The following is a 17,532-nucleotide window of genomic DNA, read 5'->3' on the forward strand; positions in this document are numbered from 1 at the left end:
GGAGGGGCAGGATTCAGTTCGAAGCTTGCCCCGCGTTTTCGCAAACAATCAACCATTACAGGACACACCTATTCCGGCAACCCCTGCCGACGTTGGAGACATTGGAGCCACTTGGAGCAAAGCAAACAAGCCATTCTCCACGTTGTTGTTGCTCTGTCTCCAGTTTGCTTCGGCTAGAGCTGGCTTGCTTCCCCCCATGGTTCTCTGGGACTTCGGCATCGAGTTACTCGATTAGAGGGCTGTGGAGTTGCTAGCTTGCCGGTGGCTTGGGGAAAAGGGCCGGGTCGTGTTTCCTGGAACGGAGAATTCTCTGCTTGCTCCGTTCGATATCGGAGCGTGGTGTGGTTCCTGTTATGTCATTTGGGATTGGGCGTCTCTGTTGGCTTTGGTTGCTCGAAGTGTCTCCTGATTTACAGTCAGGATATCCGTGGGGATGGTGTAGCCAGGACTCCCATGTGAACGGGGGTCATGTGCGGTTTTACAATTTATTTCTCTCAATCTATATACCTCGGATGAGAGCCTCTTGAGTTTCACATTCTGTCGGCTTGTATGTTCGAAGCTTCAAACCCGTATCTGTACTTCGCATCGATACAGCTTCGGTTCCTCTGCCTTGGAGCCCGAACTCACCCAGCTAGCTCTCTGAATCAACAACTTCCGACTCCCACCATGTGTGCTACAACAGTCAAAGCGTCCGTCTTGCACGGCGAGAAGGATCTCCGTCTGGTATGTAAACCAATTGGACAATTGCCGTCCGGACAATGACGGCAGACCAGTAGAGGAGAACCAAAACATGCATCCAATTAAACAGCTCAACCCGCTGACCCCTCAGCATCACACAGGAAGAACGCAGCCTCCCAGCTCCCTCCGCAGACGAAGTCCAAGTCGCTGTTCAGTCCACTGGCCTCTGCGGCTCTGACCTGCACTACTTCGGCCACTTCCGCAATGGCGACATCCTCGTGCGCGAGCCGCTGACGCTGGGCCACGAATCCAGCGGCACCGTTGTTGCCGTGGGATCTGGCGTCACGGACCTCAAGCCGGGCGACCGGGTCGCGCTCGAGGTCGGCTTGCCGTGCGAGAGCTGCGAGTTTTGCAACAGCGGGAGATACAACATCTGCAGGGGCATGAAGTTCCGGAGCTCGGCCAAGGCCTTTCCTCACATGCAGGGGACGCTGCAGGAGAGGATCAATCATCCTGCGCGATGGGTTCATAGGTACGTTTCTACCTACGCGAACGTCGATTGCGGGTGATGGAGGGGATGAGCTGACAAACGGAATCATCATCATCGCACGCAGACTCCCCGAATCCATCCCCCTCGATCTGGGAGCCCTCATCGAGCCTCTCTCGGTCGCCATGCACGCCCATCGCCGCGCCAACCTCGCCTCTGAATCCACCGTCCTCATCTTCGGTGCCGGAGCCGTTGGTCTGCTGTCCGCAGCCGTGAGCAAAGCCAACGGCGCCTCTGCCGTCGTCGTCGCGGACATTCAAAAGGACCGCGTCGATTTCGCCGTCGCCAACGGCTTCGCAGATGCGGGCTTCGTCGTGCCACTGGCGAGGCCGCAGACGATCGACGAGAAGCTGGCGTATGCTCAGGAGGTCGCGGAGCAAGCCAAGGGCGTCAAGGTGAATGGCGAGGAAGTTGGCGAGTTTGGAGCCGTATATGAATGTACTGGCGTGGAGACTTGCTTGCAGAGCGCAATCTACGTGAGTGAACCTTCTTGCTGATCTATAGAGCCATATACATCGGGTGACGCTGACAGGAAGAATTAGGCAACGAAACCCGGTGGAAAAGTCATGATCATTGGCATGGGTACACCGATTCTTACAGTGCCCATGTCTGCAGCCGCCCTTCGAGAAGTCGACCTCGTCGGCGTCTTCCGATATGCCAACACGTATCCTGCAGCCATTGAGATGCTTTCCAACAGGCCGGCAGGGTTGCCCGACCTGCAAAAGCTCGTCACACATCGATTCAAGGGCCTTGATGAGATCAAGCATGCATTTGAAATGGCGGGCAAGGTCAAGGATGGAGAGGGCAACCTGGTTATCAAGGTTGTGGTAGACATGTCATAGCAGCACCTCACAGGAGCACGATCCAAAATGAATGAAGTTACGATTCTGATGACACGCTATTCAACATTCATGGGCGTGCCTTGTGTATGAGAAAACAACTGCACAGGCGACCTATATGCATGCTAACTGAACACATCTCTAACCCATGTAATTCTATGATTTATCGGGGAAGCCGAAATCGATGCCGAACGGAGGGTAGACGTAGCGCTTCAGCTCGCCCTTGCTCGCCAGGTCGTTGGAGTAGTTGTTCAGCAGCTTCATGTCCTCGTCGTCCAAGTCGACAGTCTCCAGGTTGGCCTTGATGCGAGCGGGCGTGACCGACTTTGCCAGCACGGTGCTGCCACGGTTCACTATTCATCCAGAGCGTAAGTATGCATAGTCTGATCCAGATGAATGCTCAAGCAGAGGAAAGGAAGCGTACCGTGATAGCTCAGCAGGACGGTGGTGGGAGAGATCCCCTTCTTCTCGGCAATCTTGACCACCGGGTCGGCGCTCATTAGCGGGCTGCCCGTGCTGCCCAGGGGGCTGTAGGCCATGATGTGGATGCCCTCTTCCTTGCAGAAATCGACAATTTCTTGCTGGGGGAGGCTGGGGTGGTTCTCAATCTGGTTGACTGCGGGGACAACGGTGGCATGAGGGAGAAGCTGCTCGAGATACTTCTTGCTGTACTGCATCACGCCGGTGTTGTGTCAGAAAGCGGGGAGACAATAACGATATGCGATTCTCGAAGACGTACGTTGCTGACGCCAATGGACTTGGTCTTGCCTGTCTTGAGGACGGCCTCCATCTGCTTCCAGCCGTCGACGTGGTTGTAGTCCCAGATGACGTCTCGCTTGCCGCCGGGCAGCGTAGGGAACTTGTCGTGGTTGCCTGTGAGTGAAGAGTTAGGCGATCGAGATATCCTCTCATGGATGGACTGTCGACTATTCTTACCTTCAGGGTTCAGCAGAACTGGCCAGTGCTGTAGTCGTCACAGATCCGGTCAGCATACTGCCTAGATAGGAGTATATATATGCGATGGACACGTCGGTTCCAGCCCGCACTCACCACCAGCAGCAAGTCGACATAGTCCAGCCCCAGGCTCTTCAAGCTCTTGTCCAGCCCCAGCTCAACCCGCGTGTTGTACGTAGCCCAGATCTTGGTCACGACAAAGACGTCCTCGCGCTTCACCCCCGCAGCGAAAGCCTCCTTGAGGCCCTCGCCGACCTCGTCCTCGTTGCCGTAGCAGTAAGCTCCGTCGATGAGCTTGTAGCCGTTCTGGAGCGCGTAAGAAACCGCCGCCTGGACCTCGCCGGCTTTGGACTGCCATGTTCCTGCGAAGATTCAGAGTCAGCCATATCTCTCGATGACCCTTGTGATCTCCTTTGCTTTGCTTGCTTCTTTTTCTCGCAAAGTCCAACTGCGCGCCCATCGAGATTGCCCCTCCCCCGCCATTGGCAACTCTGGCCCCTCACAGGAGACGGATTGAGCCCTACCGAGACCGACAGCTGGAATCTCCAGGCCGTTGTTGAGCTTGAACGAAGTAGCGACCATATTGGCTGTCTCTTATTTGATTCTCAATTCTTTGTTTTAGAGAAAGATTCGAAAGCTATTGAAGAGACGGAGTCATTTGAGCAACCTGCTAACCTCTTATCTGGCCTGCACAGGTCAAGCAAACATTGGATCCTGCGGCCCTCTTAATTGATTGACTGCCTGGGCCAACGGCAGCAAACAAACATGGAGCAAGATGCTACCCCAGTTTCCGATCTCGCTACCCCGAAGAAAAAGTTCCCCTTCGGCGGTCAATCCGCCAAGCAGCTGCTGGACCGCAGGGCCAAGGCATCACGAAATGACTCAATAAGAGGGCGAGCTTCTTGGCTGCTGAGTGGGGGCGCAGCAGTCGCCCAGATTCCAGCCAAGGAGAAATCAGTCCGTCTTGCTCAAGGAGCTCCATCACGACATTTCGGCGTCTTTTGAGCCGAGGAGGGATAACCTGGGGTGGATATTCTCGGACCTTGCTTGACGGGTGTATCAGCCAACCAATGGCCATCGGCATCATGCATGCTCTTTAAGCTGCGGCATGTATGCACATGTATGTAATTCATATTCGAGACAAACAGTACCACGCAGCGACAGATATGTGGTAATATCACATGGTAGGCCGGGATGCGGTTTACTATTACATATGTATCTTACAGTCTCGAGACGTTGAAGGGCATGTAGGGAAAAACACGACAAAAGCAAGGGATCTCCCAATCCCAAAAAAACGCCGGTTGATTCTCGAGCACCTCCTTGATGCCGCCGCTTTTGCCTCTAATTCTACAATAGAGCCTGCGATGCCTGGAGAGAAAACGACAGAAGACGATAGGAAATGGGATAAACAGAGAGAGAAAAAGAAGAAGGGTACAAAGCAACAGAAATCAGAATGGCGTGGGAAACATGGAAGATCCTTACCCATCAGGACGTGGTACATGCCGAAGAAAGAGGAAAAGACGTTCGCAAAGAGTAAAATCGATAAGTAACCATCCCGTGGTATCCGTACAGAGCTGCATCTGCGTCGCCTCTATAACCCAATGGCATCTTTACCCCGAGACCAAAACCCATAGTCTAATCGCACACACCAGTTAGTCACTTGAGCCGTAGAAGAAGAAGAAGAAGCGCAATGCCCCGGAAGAAGCACTTACAGGAAGAAAATCATCAAAACTCCAAACATCTTTGCAATCAGCCATCGGTTGCTGGAAACCCTCGACCAGTACTTCATCAGCTCGCGCTGTGCCCCCTCCACATTGTCCACAATGTCTTCCGTGTTGGCGTCAATCCGCTCAATCATCTCGCTCTGCTCGGAAACCATGGTCGCCAGCTGGCTAAAGATGCCGCCCAGCTCGTTGATTGTCCGCTCAATGGCCTCAATGGCCTCGCCTCGCTGCTGAATATACGTGTTGGTGGGGTTCGCCTCCTCCATCATCAACAGCTGCTGGTCCCCGATGGGGCCTGGATTCAGAGAGAGAGTGTCGTTGCCAGGCGCCGGAGATGCTCGGTTGGGGGTTCCGTACAGTGGCGAGGCGGACTGGTGCAGCGATGGCTGCGCATGCTGGGACACGGTGGATATGAAGTTCTCGGTTCGCGACCGCGAGGCCTGGATGTTCTTTGTCCGGGCTTCCAACACGTCTTTGAAATTGACTGAGACGTCAGTCAACTTGCCCTGTAGCAGATATACCACGTTCTTGTTGTGCTCGCCCTCCTGGTCAGCCTTGGGGTGCTGCTGCTTCGACATTGCTTGGAGGGCGCCAATCTGCTGGTTGAGCGACGACAGATCCTGCTTGATGACGAATGTGAGCTCGTTGATTTCCACCGGCCGGTCGTCGAAGAGCGTGCGACGCTTTGCGACTACGTCAGAGGGTTAGTCTGATATTCTTCATCACGGTCGCTACCTGTCAGCATATCGTTGTCGCAGAGAGACTCACGTTGCGCCAACTTCTCGAGCTTGCCCATGGTGGCCGCGATGCCTCTTCCAATCTCGGCGGCCTTTCGGGCAAAGTCTGATCTCCTCGCCCGAGCATCTCCGTTTGCGGCAGACTTTTGCGCGTCGTTGAGCAGCGACCTCCGCTGCGAGCCCACCTTGTTCGCATTCTGGCGACGCTGGGCCTGAGCAAGGACCGACTTGAACTCCGCAGTTCGGTCCTGGATCGAGGCGACAGCCATTCTGTATGGCAGAGTCGATGGTTCGTCTGTTTGATTTTGATTTCGCCCGTCGGGTGCTGTGATGTCCGGACTGCGACCAGCGCGTTTGGCGACTTATCGACGAGCAGATTGACGGGGTGAGACTTGATTTGGGGCGAGGTTCAGCCCTGAGATCGAGATCAGGTCGCGAGCCGGGGTAAGGGTGAGGGAGCAATCTCGGTAAGGTTTGCTTCCTCGCGTTGATTAGTCGACTGCCAAGGAGAGTCGAAGACGCAGTATTCGTATAACTATATCGGAAATCGAGGTTGAACAGCTCTGGGCCAGGGACCAGCAACAGCAAGCAAATCGGTCGCTTCGGAAACGGGCGATTTCAGGCAGCTAATGGCGGCAAGGATGGATTGATTAATTAAAAAGAGGCTCTGGACGGAGTAAGACGTAGACTCGAAAAAGGTATAATGAGCGAAGCCGTCAAATTGAACAAATGATGGGGTTGAGGTTCGAGTGGTTTCGTCGCCGGCTAGCAGCGTCAGGGAGATGAGCGATGGATCTGATGAATCCACGTTGCTTCGTCGTTCTGAGGCGCCACACGTGCGGCCTTCCAAGTCCACTTGCGGGCGGGACAGCGGCCACAAGTCGCTGCGCAGGGCTGGCGGTATGGGGGAGATACTTCGTATTGGCCTCGGCGAGGGTACCTTGGCCATGAGGTGGGCCAACGGCTAAGGTAAAGGAGCATAGCCACAGTCTCTACAGGTACAGTAGAAGTACTTGGAACACTTCAAGTTAGAACAAGAAGAGACCAACATCAACAGGAATGGGCTTGTTGACGTAGTCCCTGCTGGGGCGGTTCTGCACCTAGTAGAACCCCTTGTTCAGCACCGTTCGAGTTCGAGATACCCCTTCATGCGGCTCTCTTCTCCCCTTCAAGCCTATAATCCTTCGTACGTACTTCATGCCTGTACCCTGCCTGAACGGCTCCCGGCTCACCAGCCACACCGTTCGGACGCGCCAGCCATTTTTTTTGTTTTCCACTTTCAAGGCTCCTCCTTCCTTCCTTTCCTTTCCCCAAAGGGCCGCTGCACTTGCTGCATTTTAACGAAGGGAAAGTACGAAGCACTTCGTACCATCTATATCACCTGCCTCCTGGTATTTCGTACTAGGCAAGAGCATTGGCCTTGAACTGCCACGACGATCCGCGCGCTTCCTCTCTCCTCCTCCTCCTCCTCCTCCTCCTCCTCACCGAAACCCTGTGACCTTTGATTTTCTTACTCGGGTTCGCAGCGCTTGTCTGTCTCTCGCCGTGACAAATTAATCTGCACTCGCCAGCGTTATCTCTTGGAGTACTCAGCTGGACCTTTGTTACGCCATCCTCTTCGCCGACCAGCTTCTCCGCTCCAGACCACCACGTAATTTTCGCAATCGCAAAGTCCGCTCCGTCTTCAATTCTCCTTCTGTGCCATCGCCTGCATTTCGCAGAGGGAAAGGCAATAGCAGTCGTTTGCACCAGCTCTCCGCCTGGACGCGGGGAAAGACCAGCATTCCGTCTGCGGAAGCATGCTCTGATATAGAACAAATTCGAAGGTTTCGCATCGTCACGACGGCACAATGGAGGACTCGTACAATAACCCGGTGAAACGTGCCCAAACGTCTCTGTACGGCTGCTCTCCCCGCTCCCGCATCTCTCCCTCGGCATCACGTTGGTTGGTATCTTGTGGACTGACATGCTTTTGATTTTGCAGAAGCGCGCAGACTCAGCCGACGACCTATCAAGTCAACGTGAGCCGGAAGAAGACGAGGAAATGGGTCGAGGCCAAGGTCCAGAACTATGACGGCGACGACTGGGGAGCTGATGAGTTCGACCAAGAGTCTGACCAAGAGCCTGTGCCGCCTCCGCCAATCAACCCTTCGCTGCGCACCTTCTCCGGCACCGACCTGCTACACTCCCGTCACAATACTCCCAGCCCAGCGTCGAGTCTGAGCGCGCTGCCGTCGCTGCGAACACAGGTCCAGCAACAACAGCAACAGCAGCAACCTACCGCTGTAACACCGCCAGCCGGCCAGCCACTGCGGATAGGAGTTTCTTCTCCCGACGTATCAGACGTCTCGATTCGCAGCGCCTCCGAGTCCATTGCCAGCGGCCATGCTGTATCACCGCAGTCTGTGACCGCCTCCCAGGGGCGCGACGGCGATAGCAACCTGTCGCTAGCCGGTATTGCCCAGCTACCTTCGCAGATGCTGCAACAAGATCAGCAACAACAAGAAGCTCCCGGCGGCTACGATGTGTCACGGTCCTCCAGCTTTGAGCGCTCTATAAAGCCCACGCCCACGCCCACGCCCACGCCCACGCCCACGCCTCCAGTTGGCAACCGCTCTTTGTCGCCTCAGATCTCGGCACCACCAGCACCGCCTGCAGACCAACCTCTCTCCATCATCTACTCGCCCGATAACTACAGTCGGCTTGACGATGATAACGAGCACGCGCTTTTAGCACCGGCTCAAGTTATACCCCCAACCATTGGAGGTGAACACTTCTCGGAATCTGCTCCCCAGCCCCTGTCCGGCGCGGATAGACGTGACACTTGGGAAAGAGACTACGATTCCCTCCATGCTGACCAGCCCGACAATCAAGCTGCTCGCCTGGATATCGAGTCTCAAGCTGGGATTGACCGCGGGCGAATGTCTGTTAGCCCCAAGCTGCCGGACCTTGCTCGCATGTCAGCCTTTGGCGCTGATCTATTCTCTTCTTCCACGAGCAGAGATGCGCCCAGCATTCCTCCAGTGATTGAATCTAGCCCCGACATCCCAAGTGCGAATCAGTCGCGTTGGCAGGCCCCTCCAGTGCCGGCCGAGGACGAAGATCACTCCGAAGCGCCAGGAGGCGCGCCTCTCTCTCAGCCCAACAACCTGTTTCCTGGCAGGAATCTTCCGGACATTCCCCCTTTGCGAACTCCCAGCCCCCATGAAACGCACGCTGCAGATCCCTTGTTTGACTCGCAAGGCACCAAAATCACCCCCACGGAGCCTCTTCAGCCTGGCAGAGGAGAAACGTTGCCTGACTTGGATAGGCCTCAATCGTTCCAAAGAGTGCAGACTTACAGCACGGCCGAATCGTCTCCTCTGAAGGACAGCCCCGTGAAGGAGAGCGACGTACTTAGTGATGAGATTATGCGGACTCTCAGCCCCTCTGGCGCGACTCCTGCCGAGGTCAAGCTTAGCGACGGCCCTCAGCTGCACCCTCCGGAGCACCGCAGCGCCGTCAGAGAGAGCAGCTATACGCTGATGGACTATGACAGCTACTGGGCAGACACCGCGGAAGGTTCGGGCCTGGATCATGAAAACACGCCGGTGCCGCCGCCGCCTGAGGACCAGCAGAGGACACCGTCGGCTCTGGAGACGGATCCTGCTCATTCAGCCCAGCCGGGACTGCAGTTGGCTACCAACCCCACGCCTCCGCCACCGGCAGCAACTACGGTTACGTTTGATTCTATCTTGTCTCCTCAGCAGTCTCAGCAAGTGCTCCAAGATCAGCCACAACAGCAAGATGAACAGCAACCGCCATCATCTCTTAGACGCAGATTCTCATGGGAGGCTGAAGAGGAACACCGCACTCCCACTCCCACGACTCCGGCTCAGGCAACGGGCGATGGCTCCTCTGCTGCCGCGCTTCATCCGAAACCGTCTGAGCCGTCTGTGACGAACTTGGGTAACGAATCTCGTAGCCATAGCCCTGTTTCTCAGCTGTCGCAGGCACCACCAACTGCGACGGGATCCGGCTCGGGTGCTCTGGTGCTGCAGACATCGGGCGCTCTGCCAGGACACGATTCGTCGCTTCCCGAGCCTCCTTCTCCGGTATCTATCTCGGTGAAGAGCGACAGGCCTTCTACCACGGCCCGCGACCAGGCGCGCTTGTCCATTGCCGACGAAAAGCTGCTCGCAGAGCGGGGTGCCGTCAGCTTGGTGACAGGAACTCCACCTCCGCCCCCGGAATCTCACCCGGCCGTGTCTTCACCGACTTCTGCAGCATCCGTGCCGGCTCCACAAGCCCCTGCCCCTAATCCAAACCCGCATGCACAGACCAAAGCCATGAGCTTCCGAGAAGTCATGGGGCTGTCGACGCCCGCAGAGAGGATCGCAAAATACAATGAAGCACGTCAGGCTTTGGCTGCAAGAGACTCCGGCCTCCAGAGCTGGCTTCTTTATATGACCACGGAGCATCCCGAGCTTTCGGCATCCATCTCTGCTCCGGGAGGCCACCTGACATCTCAAGCGATTAACAACGCCTCCTTGCCGGCAGGGTCTCAACCCTCGAGCCAGCAGCAGCCCTATTACCAGCAGTATCTCAATGCCAGCTCACCCAGCACGTCTGTGCCACAAATCGGAGGCGGTGGAGGTGGTGGTAGCGGAGGCGGTGGTGGCCGCTCGAGGCTTGGTGGACTGTCGATGCCATCCCAGATGTCTGGCAGTGCGTTTGGCCATTCCGGCAACCAGATCGGCACCAAGAGCAAGGAGTTTATGCATTCAGCTGGAAAGATGGGCAAGGGACTGTTGAGCAAGGGCAAAAGCAAACTGCGCGGAAGCGGGGACAAGGTATTTCATTGATTGATTTTTCTCTCCAGACCCTACTCGCAGTGAGTGGGCCCTTCTCTTTCCTCTTCATTGCCTCGACAGAATAATACTTTTTCTTTTTCTCTCTCTTCCTCTTCTCCTTGTCGCCTCCTTCTCCCTGGATACTCTTATTCATCTTCCTGCTACGAATCGGTTGTCTTGAATGATGCTCCGAGAATGGAGATATCTTGTGTACCCGCCCTTCCTTGACTCAGGACTAGAAATTGGGGCATCATGATGTGACGGTGGCATGTCTATGAAGATAGGAATTACGCGGCAAACACGAACACAAATTCTGTCCCCCTCTCTTCCCCATTGTTCCCTCACATACCCCATCCTCCCCAGGAACACCCTCTCCATTCCTCTTTTCTCATCCAACCCACCTATACATACGCACATACATACACATACACCCATCCACACGCACGCCCCCCCTCTCCGATACCAACTATCCAGGGGAGTCTCCTATTCCTTTTTTTTTTCTTCTTCTTTTTTTTTTTTTTTTTTTNTTTTTTCTGTTTTTTTTCCCTTTTTTTTTGGAGCTCATCATGATATGACGAATAAATGTTAACCCGCTTCGTCTCTCACCAACTAGGTTGATATCATCTCCCCGGACCATCCGACCCCAAACAAAGCACAGCGACGATCGACCTGGCGGTTTAGCCTCGAACCAAAGCCTCGAGAAGACGACCCTGCCCCACATTCCAGCGATGACATCTCCACGACACCGCCACAGCTGCCCGACCCGTCCCCGGTCTCCCCCTTGGATGCTGCATCTGGCCCCGGATCCGCCTTTCCGTGGAGTGTCTCGAATGACACGCCAGACCCCGACCCGTCAGCCGTGACGCAGCCTGGCGAGGAACACGTCAGACCAGGCGAATTACTCATCGGCAACGATTTCCTCCACGGGCCTCATGCGTCAGCAGAACAAGGAGAGAACATGTTCTCTACCGGCCAAAGACTCTCTGACTTGAGTCCGGATACGGTGACGCCGGATGATTGGGTCATGGTTCAGCATCAGGGCGAACGGAGCCAGGCCAACAGAATGTCCCCGTCATTCAGAGCAATGGTGAGTGCCAGCTCCGGTCCTGCAATTGGCCATGGAGCCAACCATCACGCGGGCCAGCCACAAACTCAAACTCAAGGCCAAGCCCAAATTGAGAGTCAACCCCTGGACGGGTCGGGTGCGCCAAAGCGCAACTCGTCTTTTATCGGCTTGCCGCCAATCAGGAGGGGCTCGACGTTTGGCACAAAATCAAAGGCACGGAGGGCTTCTGAACGCTTTGCCCTAGACGACGACGACGATGAGGATTTCGGCGGCTTAGGAGGTGATGGTGCTGACATTAACGCCCCTTTCTTCTCTCCTGTTGGTGCCGTTGATGCCTCGAAGCATGCTTCAGAGGCAGTGGCGGGTGCAGAAACGGCATTTGGCCCGCAACAACCTACCAACGCAGGCCATCCCCATCGTCCCCATCATCCCCATCATCCTCATCCACAACAGCCTCAGCAACCTCAACCGCCTCAGCAGCCAGGGCAACAGCTGCAACACAGGCAGCAGTATCCCGGTGATCCTGGACCCCATTTTGTCCCGGCCGCGCCTATGCTAGGTAGCTTGGTCCAGAAACTCCCTCCTGCGGGCCCGTGGAAGCTCGAAGAGAGCCACCTGGCCGAGCCACTTCACCTCACCAAAAAGCGCTCTGGCACAGACTTTGCTCAGCAGAATGCCTACTATGGCTATGACAAGGAGCTTGGATTGGAATTCCCGGCCGCCCCAGTGTCTGCCCCCCAGGGTCCGCCCGCTCGATTCAGAAGCGATGTGCCTCCGTCGTCTGCTCGACGCTATCCCGAGCTCTTTCAGCTATCCCAAGGGCAAGATCCACGGCAACATAACCGAGGCCAAGGATTCCCGCCCCAAATGCAAAATCGCCCGGCTAGAGAGGGAATAGCTGCTCCGACACAGCAACAAGGGGGGCCGGAGTCAGACGATCGTGGACGTAGGAGAAACTCGGGCATATTCAAGGAGATTGGAACCCGGCTTGCGAGAGCAACTTCGAGAGAACGCCGAGGCTCTGTCACTGAAGTGAGACCTCCCTCCTTGCAGCTTCGGGGGGATGAGGTTTCAGAAAGTAGTGTGGCCATGGAGGATACTGCTGATCGCAGGAAGAAGCGGGCCAGTCTCCTTGGCCTCTCCGGTCGTCCTTCATCAACCGAACAGGCGATTCGGAGGGAAGAAGACACGATCAACCAAGCGCGCCAGCGAGATACACGATCTGCTGGTGGCGAGCCGCCCGCTGATCCTCGCGAAGAGCGTAAGCGCGCCTTCTTTGGTGCTGGACAGTTCAGAATAGGACCTGGCAATTTCTCTCGCTCATCAACTTCGAACTCCGCCTTTGAGTCTCCTGGGGATGGCCGAGAAGGAGGGGCTACGCATAAGAGACGGATATCCGATATTGCCAAAGCATCCGGAATCACGGGCCTATTCTCTCGCTCACGCCAGGATCGTGCTTCACTGGGCGCGATACCCAGGCAGCAGACCGGCGACCGCAGGCAAGACCCCCAGATTCAGAACCAGGCAGCCACAGTTTCTCGACCGTCCATTCAACTACCCTCTTTGGATTTTGCTTCAGATCAGCTAGGGTCCATGTCGAGCCTAGGGTTTGAGGAATCGTTTCAGAACTACGGCCGCGAGGAGGAGGAGAAGCAGCAGCAGCAGCAGCAGCAGCAATATGCGCTCGAGCAGCCTGCGCAGAGATCGTTTGGTGATTCAAAGGCCTTGCCTGCAACTGGAGGTCAGCAGATATTGGCAGCCTCGCCGGGATTTGCGTTGCCGCAATCCACGCCGCCATCACAAATCATGGCTCTGGATGCCGGACGACAGAAGGCTGGAAATCACCAGCTGCCGCTTTCGACCGCAACCCCGGTGGCTCGTGCCAATATCCCCCAAACAGGCCCACAGGCCGTGAACTCTGCTGCGGCGGAGGACCAGAGGGTTTCTGGAAACGTCGACTTGGAGACGTCGCCCGCGTCCCAAGTGGGTTCTATGACGGAGGAAAAGACTCCTAGGCCTCAAGAGTTCGTCTTCCAGGAGAAAGTTCCGCCCCTGCCTGTGAAGGGGGATGATGTGAGCGAAGAAGATGTGCTGAGATCACAGACGGTATCCCCGGACATATCCATTGTATCCACCTCCAAGACTGAAGAGCAAGCCCCCGTTCCACCACAAAGCCATACTCCGGAGCATGACGAGATTGTCGAGGGCGTCTTGATCACCCCTCCTCCTGAAGCACCCCCTCTGGCCTCGGATGCTGACCTTGCTGTTGGCCGTTCTGTCATCCACCACGCTGTGTCCAACGATGTGCCACCGTCGGTCCACTCTTTCCCATCTGTTTCTTCTCTCCGCGAGAGATCCGATGCCAAGTCTGTTCTGCAGGGAGGAAGCTCCGTGCATCAAACCGAAGGCAGCGTGACTCTATCCCCGGAGCCTTCGCCGCAAGTTGCAAAGTCTCAGGTGTCGAGCAAGGCCGCAACGCCAGTGTCTCAACATCAACAGCTACATTCGCCAGCTTTGGCGACCGTTAAGTTGCCGGACACGCAGAACGCTGAGCCGCCGGCTACTCCTGGGTCCCACACCAGATCTGAGACTCAGCAGCAGCTTGTTGACACAGCAGGACAGCGGAACTTTTCTACTTCGGCATCGCCCCTGCTTACCAGTACACAGGCACCACAACAGCTGCAGCCTCGATATCCACCTTCGGTGAGCCTATCTAATGCGTCTGTTGCCTCAGAGACTTCGACACCTATGCATCCAGTTCAATCTAGGCCGCAACACCTGGCCCCAGGATTTCCTGTGCCATTCGGGCGAGCGAATACACAACCCCCAGAGGCTGCAACACAACAGAAAGACGGCCAAGCATCCCGTTGGAAAGGACTCAAAAATCGAATGACGGAGCAAATGTCCCAGAGGACCCAGCAGCCGCTGCAACAGCAGCAGTATCCACAGCAACAGAGCCCGAACCCGGGCCAGAACAAGACTGCTGTGGCGGACAAGATCAGGGGCAACAAGCTGCTTGGTGCTCTCAGGCGGGCGTCCAAACAGGTGGAGAGTACGCCAAATCAGGGCAGCGTTCAACCTTCTCCCGAGCAGTTTCAGAATCTGGGCCCCCAGCCTCATCCTCAAGGATACCAGCAGCAGCCTGGACAACTACAGGGGTCACGGCTCGATGCTATGCCTACCAATGGCCAATACATGCACCCATCTGGACAGCCACCCAATCTTCCAAGAGCCAAGACGATGTCTCCTGGACCTTCACAGCAGAGTGCACCGCCTCGAGATCAGACTCGCTCATCGGAGCCGCGTTATGAGACCGTGCCTATTCCCCGGGGATATGCGGCGGTACATGGCGAGGGTATTGTGGTGCCCTCGCCATACCATCAGAACCTTCGACGTCAGATGCCGCACGGCCAGTTTGCTCCCCTGCCACAGCAACTGCACCCATTGCAGCAACACCCTCATCCTCATTCACATTTACAGCAACAGCAGCAATGGCAGGGTGGCCATCCTCCTCTCATGTCCCACCACCAGCTCCAGACTTTCCAATCGCCACCCCCTCGAATGGCTCAAGGCCCGGTCTCGGTGTCTCTGCCGAACGAGACGTCTGCTCATGCGAGGGCTCCATCTGATTCACGGGCCGACTACCGTGATGCCCGCAGCACCGACTCGTTCAATACGCAGTTGAGTCAGCACAACAGACACAGCTCTCAAGATAGTCGTACCGGTAGAGTTGAGCCGCGGCCCACCAGTGATCTGGGTAGCAACCTCGGAGCCTCGCATCCGGGAAGCCCACAGCCGTCCGAAAGTGGGAATTTGTCTGTTGTGGACGACACTCGGTCTGCTCCACGAAGCCCAGCTGTGTCGGTTAGAGCCGATCAGAAGCCTGGCATGAAGCCCGAGCCCAAGTTGGATGTGACGGCTGATCCGACTCCGGCATCGAATCTTGGCATAGATGTAGAGAAGGCTCGGCAATTGGCGGAGGAGAATCTTTACGACGCTACGCCCAAGGCGGTGCCCAGCGGTACGAATAATAGCAACGAGGCGCCTGGCGGCTCGCAAACAGTTCCCAAGGAAGAGGCAGAAAGCTCAAGAGCGGCGGAGACCAACCCGGGCTTGCCGCCGGCAAGCACCGGTGTGGTGGCCGAACTAGAAGACACTGAAGAAGCACGAAAGCGAGCGATAAGACTGGCATCACAGGAGGAGAAGATTTACTACGAGCCAGAGGACCTTGAGCCCAAAATGAGCGCAACGAGCTATCCCGGACAAGAATGGAATCCGTTTGGCGAGCCGGAATTTGCAGATTGGAAGGAAGATTGATGAAGGAGTTTCTAGGTTGCTCGTTGTCGATATGGGCCCCAGTATATACATGATACGATGTGGAAGAGTGGTGTTTTCGTTGTTGTTCCTCTGTTCATCTCGATACTTGTTTGTCGAACCGCAGCACACGTGTCATTTCAGATACCCCCATGCACTTTCATTTGTTCATATATTTGTTCATATGTATTGCTGCGAAAGCGAGCGAGCGAGTGAGCGATTTTGCAAGGGATATCAGTGCCACAAGACGGCTGTGGAAGTCGAGTTTTATGTTCAATTGTCAACCATGTAGATTACACACGTGGGACACGATGTGTATAGCAGATTGCGATAATAGTATTCGACATGGTTGTTCTCTTCCACCATCCGCTTTGTCTCTAACCGGCGTTATCAGTGAGCCAACAGAGCCAGAGCCAGAGCCACCTGCACATTGCCGTCGCGTTTATATTGGTTTGGAAGCTTAAGTGATGGCATCCTACAGCAGATATGCTACTACGTATGTGTCCGTATTACGAGTTATTCTGTAGAGATACGAGCTTGTATTGTCACGCTCGTGAAAGGTAAGTATCTGCCTAATAGCTTCAGTAGGTATGCTCCGCAGCAAATGATGGAGCTTTGTGCTGCTACGTGTGATCGTGCTCGTAATCCGAGGGATTCATAGGTACCTACCTAGTACTTAGGTCCGATGTGATGTACATATGTATCCCAGTGACGAGGCCTCATCCCGGCTACTGACGTGATACGAGACGGGGCGCGCAATGAGCCTGGCGACCCTCGTCAGGTTTCAGGTAGCGGGCTCATGTTCATCGACGGCGCTGAGAGAGACGGAACCCCAATCTGGCAGTATCGAATTGTTGATAGCGAACAAAGAGTCCTCCTACTAGATGCAAGGGACCACGCACGAGTAAGACTACTTGAAGATTTGCCATCACCTGCTTCTCTAGTGGACGGTGCCGGTGCCCTGGATGGATGATGCCTCTTTTTATTGATGGAGACGCGTTGGCTCAGAGACAATAAAGCTTTACGAAGGAAGCAGGTGTGGCGGTTTGGGCGGTTGGGTCGCAGCGGGGGAGGGGACGGGGCCTTTTGCTGATTGATGCTGTGAGGCTTTGATGCCGGTTGAGTGGCTTCTTCTGGCTACTAGGTATTCATTGGGGCCGGGTTGAATGAACGAGAATATGCTGGATCGAAGGGTTCGTCTAGCGGCCAGTCCAGCTCTTGTTGGGTGACGATGGTATGCGTGTCTGATGCGTTGTTCAAAGGCAAGGAGAATCGAGGCATCAGAGACGGACAACTCGAGACATGAAGCAGAATACATGTACTCGGAAGCAAGAGACACTGGGCACAAACAGACACTTTGTATCGTTAGCTCCGTGGTTGAAGCCTCAACGGCTTGAGGTGCCTTGTAAGCCAGCTAACGACTTGAAGCGTTTGTATCTACTGCAAAGCGGAGAGGGGCAAAAGGGAAGATTGGAAGATTGCTGGAGCTGGAGCTGGAGCTATCGGAGTCCAAGTTGCAGCAGGCTGGAGGCGGGTCAGCCTAGAACCCCCCGGTAGCTGAACACCTGACGCGCTTCTACAGGGCCTGGATGCGCTGTATCTGTACGCGCTGCAAGGAGCAGTGAGGCTGCACATGTATCATTATGGAGACCGAGGTACTCGTACCTGCTGGAGTCCATGTGACGTGCTGCATGCGCGAGACGCTCCCTTTTAAATGGCTGCAGGTACTTGCTTACCTGTACTTGTACTCACCCATGTACTAAGGTATACTAAAGTATTTGCCGGCAATTGCACTCGAGACTTGGCCTCTTTAGCCGCCCGTCAGGTTACTTCAAGGCTCT

The 17,532-nt window shown here is 55.5% G+C and overlaps 4 protein-coding genes across 4 annotated transcripts; 2 read left to right on the top strand and 2 right to left on the bottom strand.

Annotated features, from left to right (window-relative positions):
* Positions 1–666: 666 nt before the first annotated feature.
* On the top strand, positions 667–2,067 carry CCMA1212_009217 (Sorbitol dehydrogenase; the record flags this gene model as incomplete). Its single annotated transcript, XM_073706309.1, has 4 exons — positions 667–723; positions 840–1,210; positions 1,293–1,701; positions 1,768–2,067. The coding sequence occupies 4 exons, from the start codon at positions 667–669 to the stop codon at positions 2,065–2,067; spliced, it is 1,137 nt and encodes a 378-aa protein (XP_073555233.1).
* Positions 2,068–2,220: 153 nt separating this feature from the next.
* CCMA1212_009218 (D-galacturonate reductase) lies at positions 2,221–3,600 on the bottom strand (the record flags this gene model as incomplete). Its single annotated transcript, XM_073706310.1, has 6 exons — positions 2,221–2,417; positions 2,489–2,735; positions 2,804–2,937; positions 3,001–3,028; positions 3,115–3,380; positions 3,543–3,600. 6 exons carry the CDS (start codon positions 3,598–3,600, stop codon positions 2,221–2,223), a joined length of 930 nt encoding a protein of 309 aa, XP_073555228.1.
* A 1,028-nt stretch (positions 3,601–4,628) lies between these two features.
* Positions 4,629–5,748, bottom strand: CCMA1212_009219 (Integral membrane protein sed5; the record flags this gene model as incomplete). Its single annotated transcript, XM_073706311.1, has 3 exons — positions 4,629–4,653; positions 4,731–5,433; positions 5,511–5,748. 3 exons carry the CDS (start codon positions 5,746–5,748, stop codon positions 4,629–4,631), a joined length of 966 nt encoding a protein of 321 aa, XP_073555229.1.
* A 678-nt stretch (positions 5,749–6,426) lies between these two features.
* Positions 6,427–15,694, top strand: CCMA1212_009220 (uncharacterized protein; the record flags this gene model as incomplete). The annotated part of the gene is made up of 5 exons (XM_073706312.1): positions 6,427–6,431; positions 6,832–6,997; positions 7,306–7,376; positions 7,464–10,311; positions 10,925–15,694. The coding sequence occupies 5 exons, from the start codon at positions 6,427–6,429 to the stop codon at positions 15,692–15,694; spliced, it is 7,860 nt and encodes a 2,619-aa protein (XP_073555300.1).
* Positions 15,695–17,532: the final 1,838 nt, after the last annotated feature.

This window comes from Trichoderma ghanense (genome assembly GCF_004382785.1).
Source record: "Trichoderma ghanense strain CCMA-1212 chromosome Unknown scaffold_15, whole genome shotgun sequence".
Classification (NCBI taxonomy): Eukaryota; Fungi; Ascomycota; class Sordariomycetes; order Hypocreales; family Hypocreaceae; genus Trichoderma; species Trichoderma ghanense.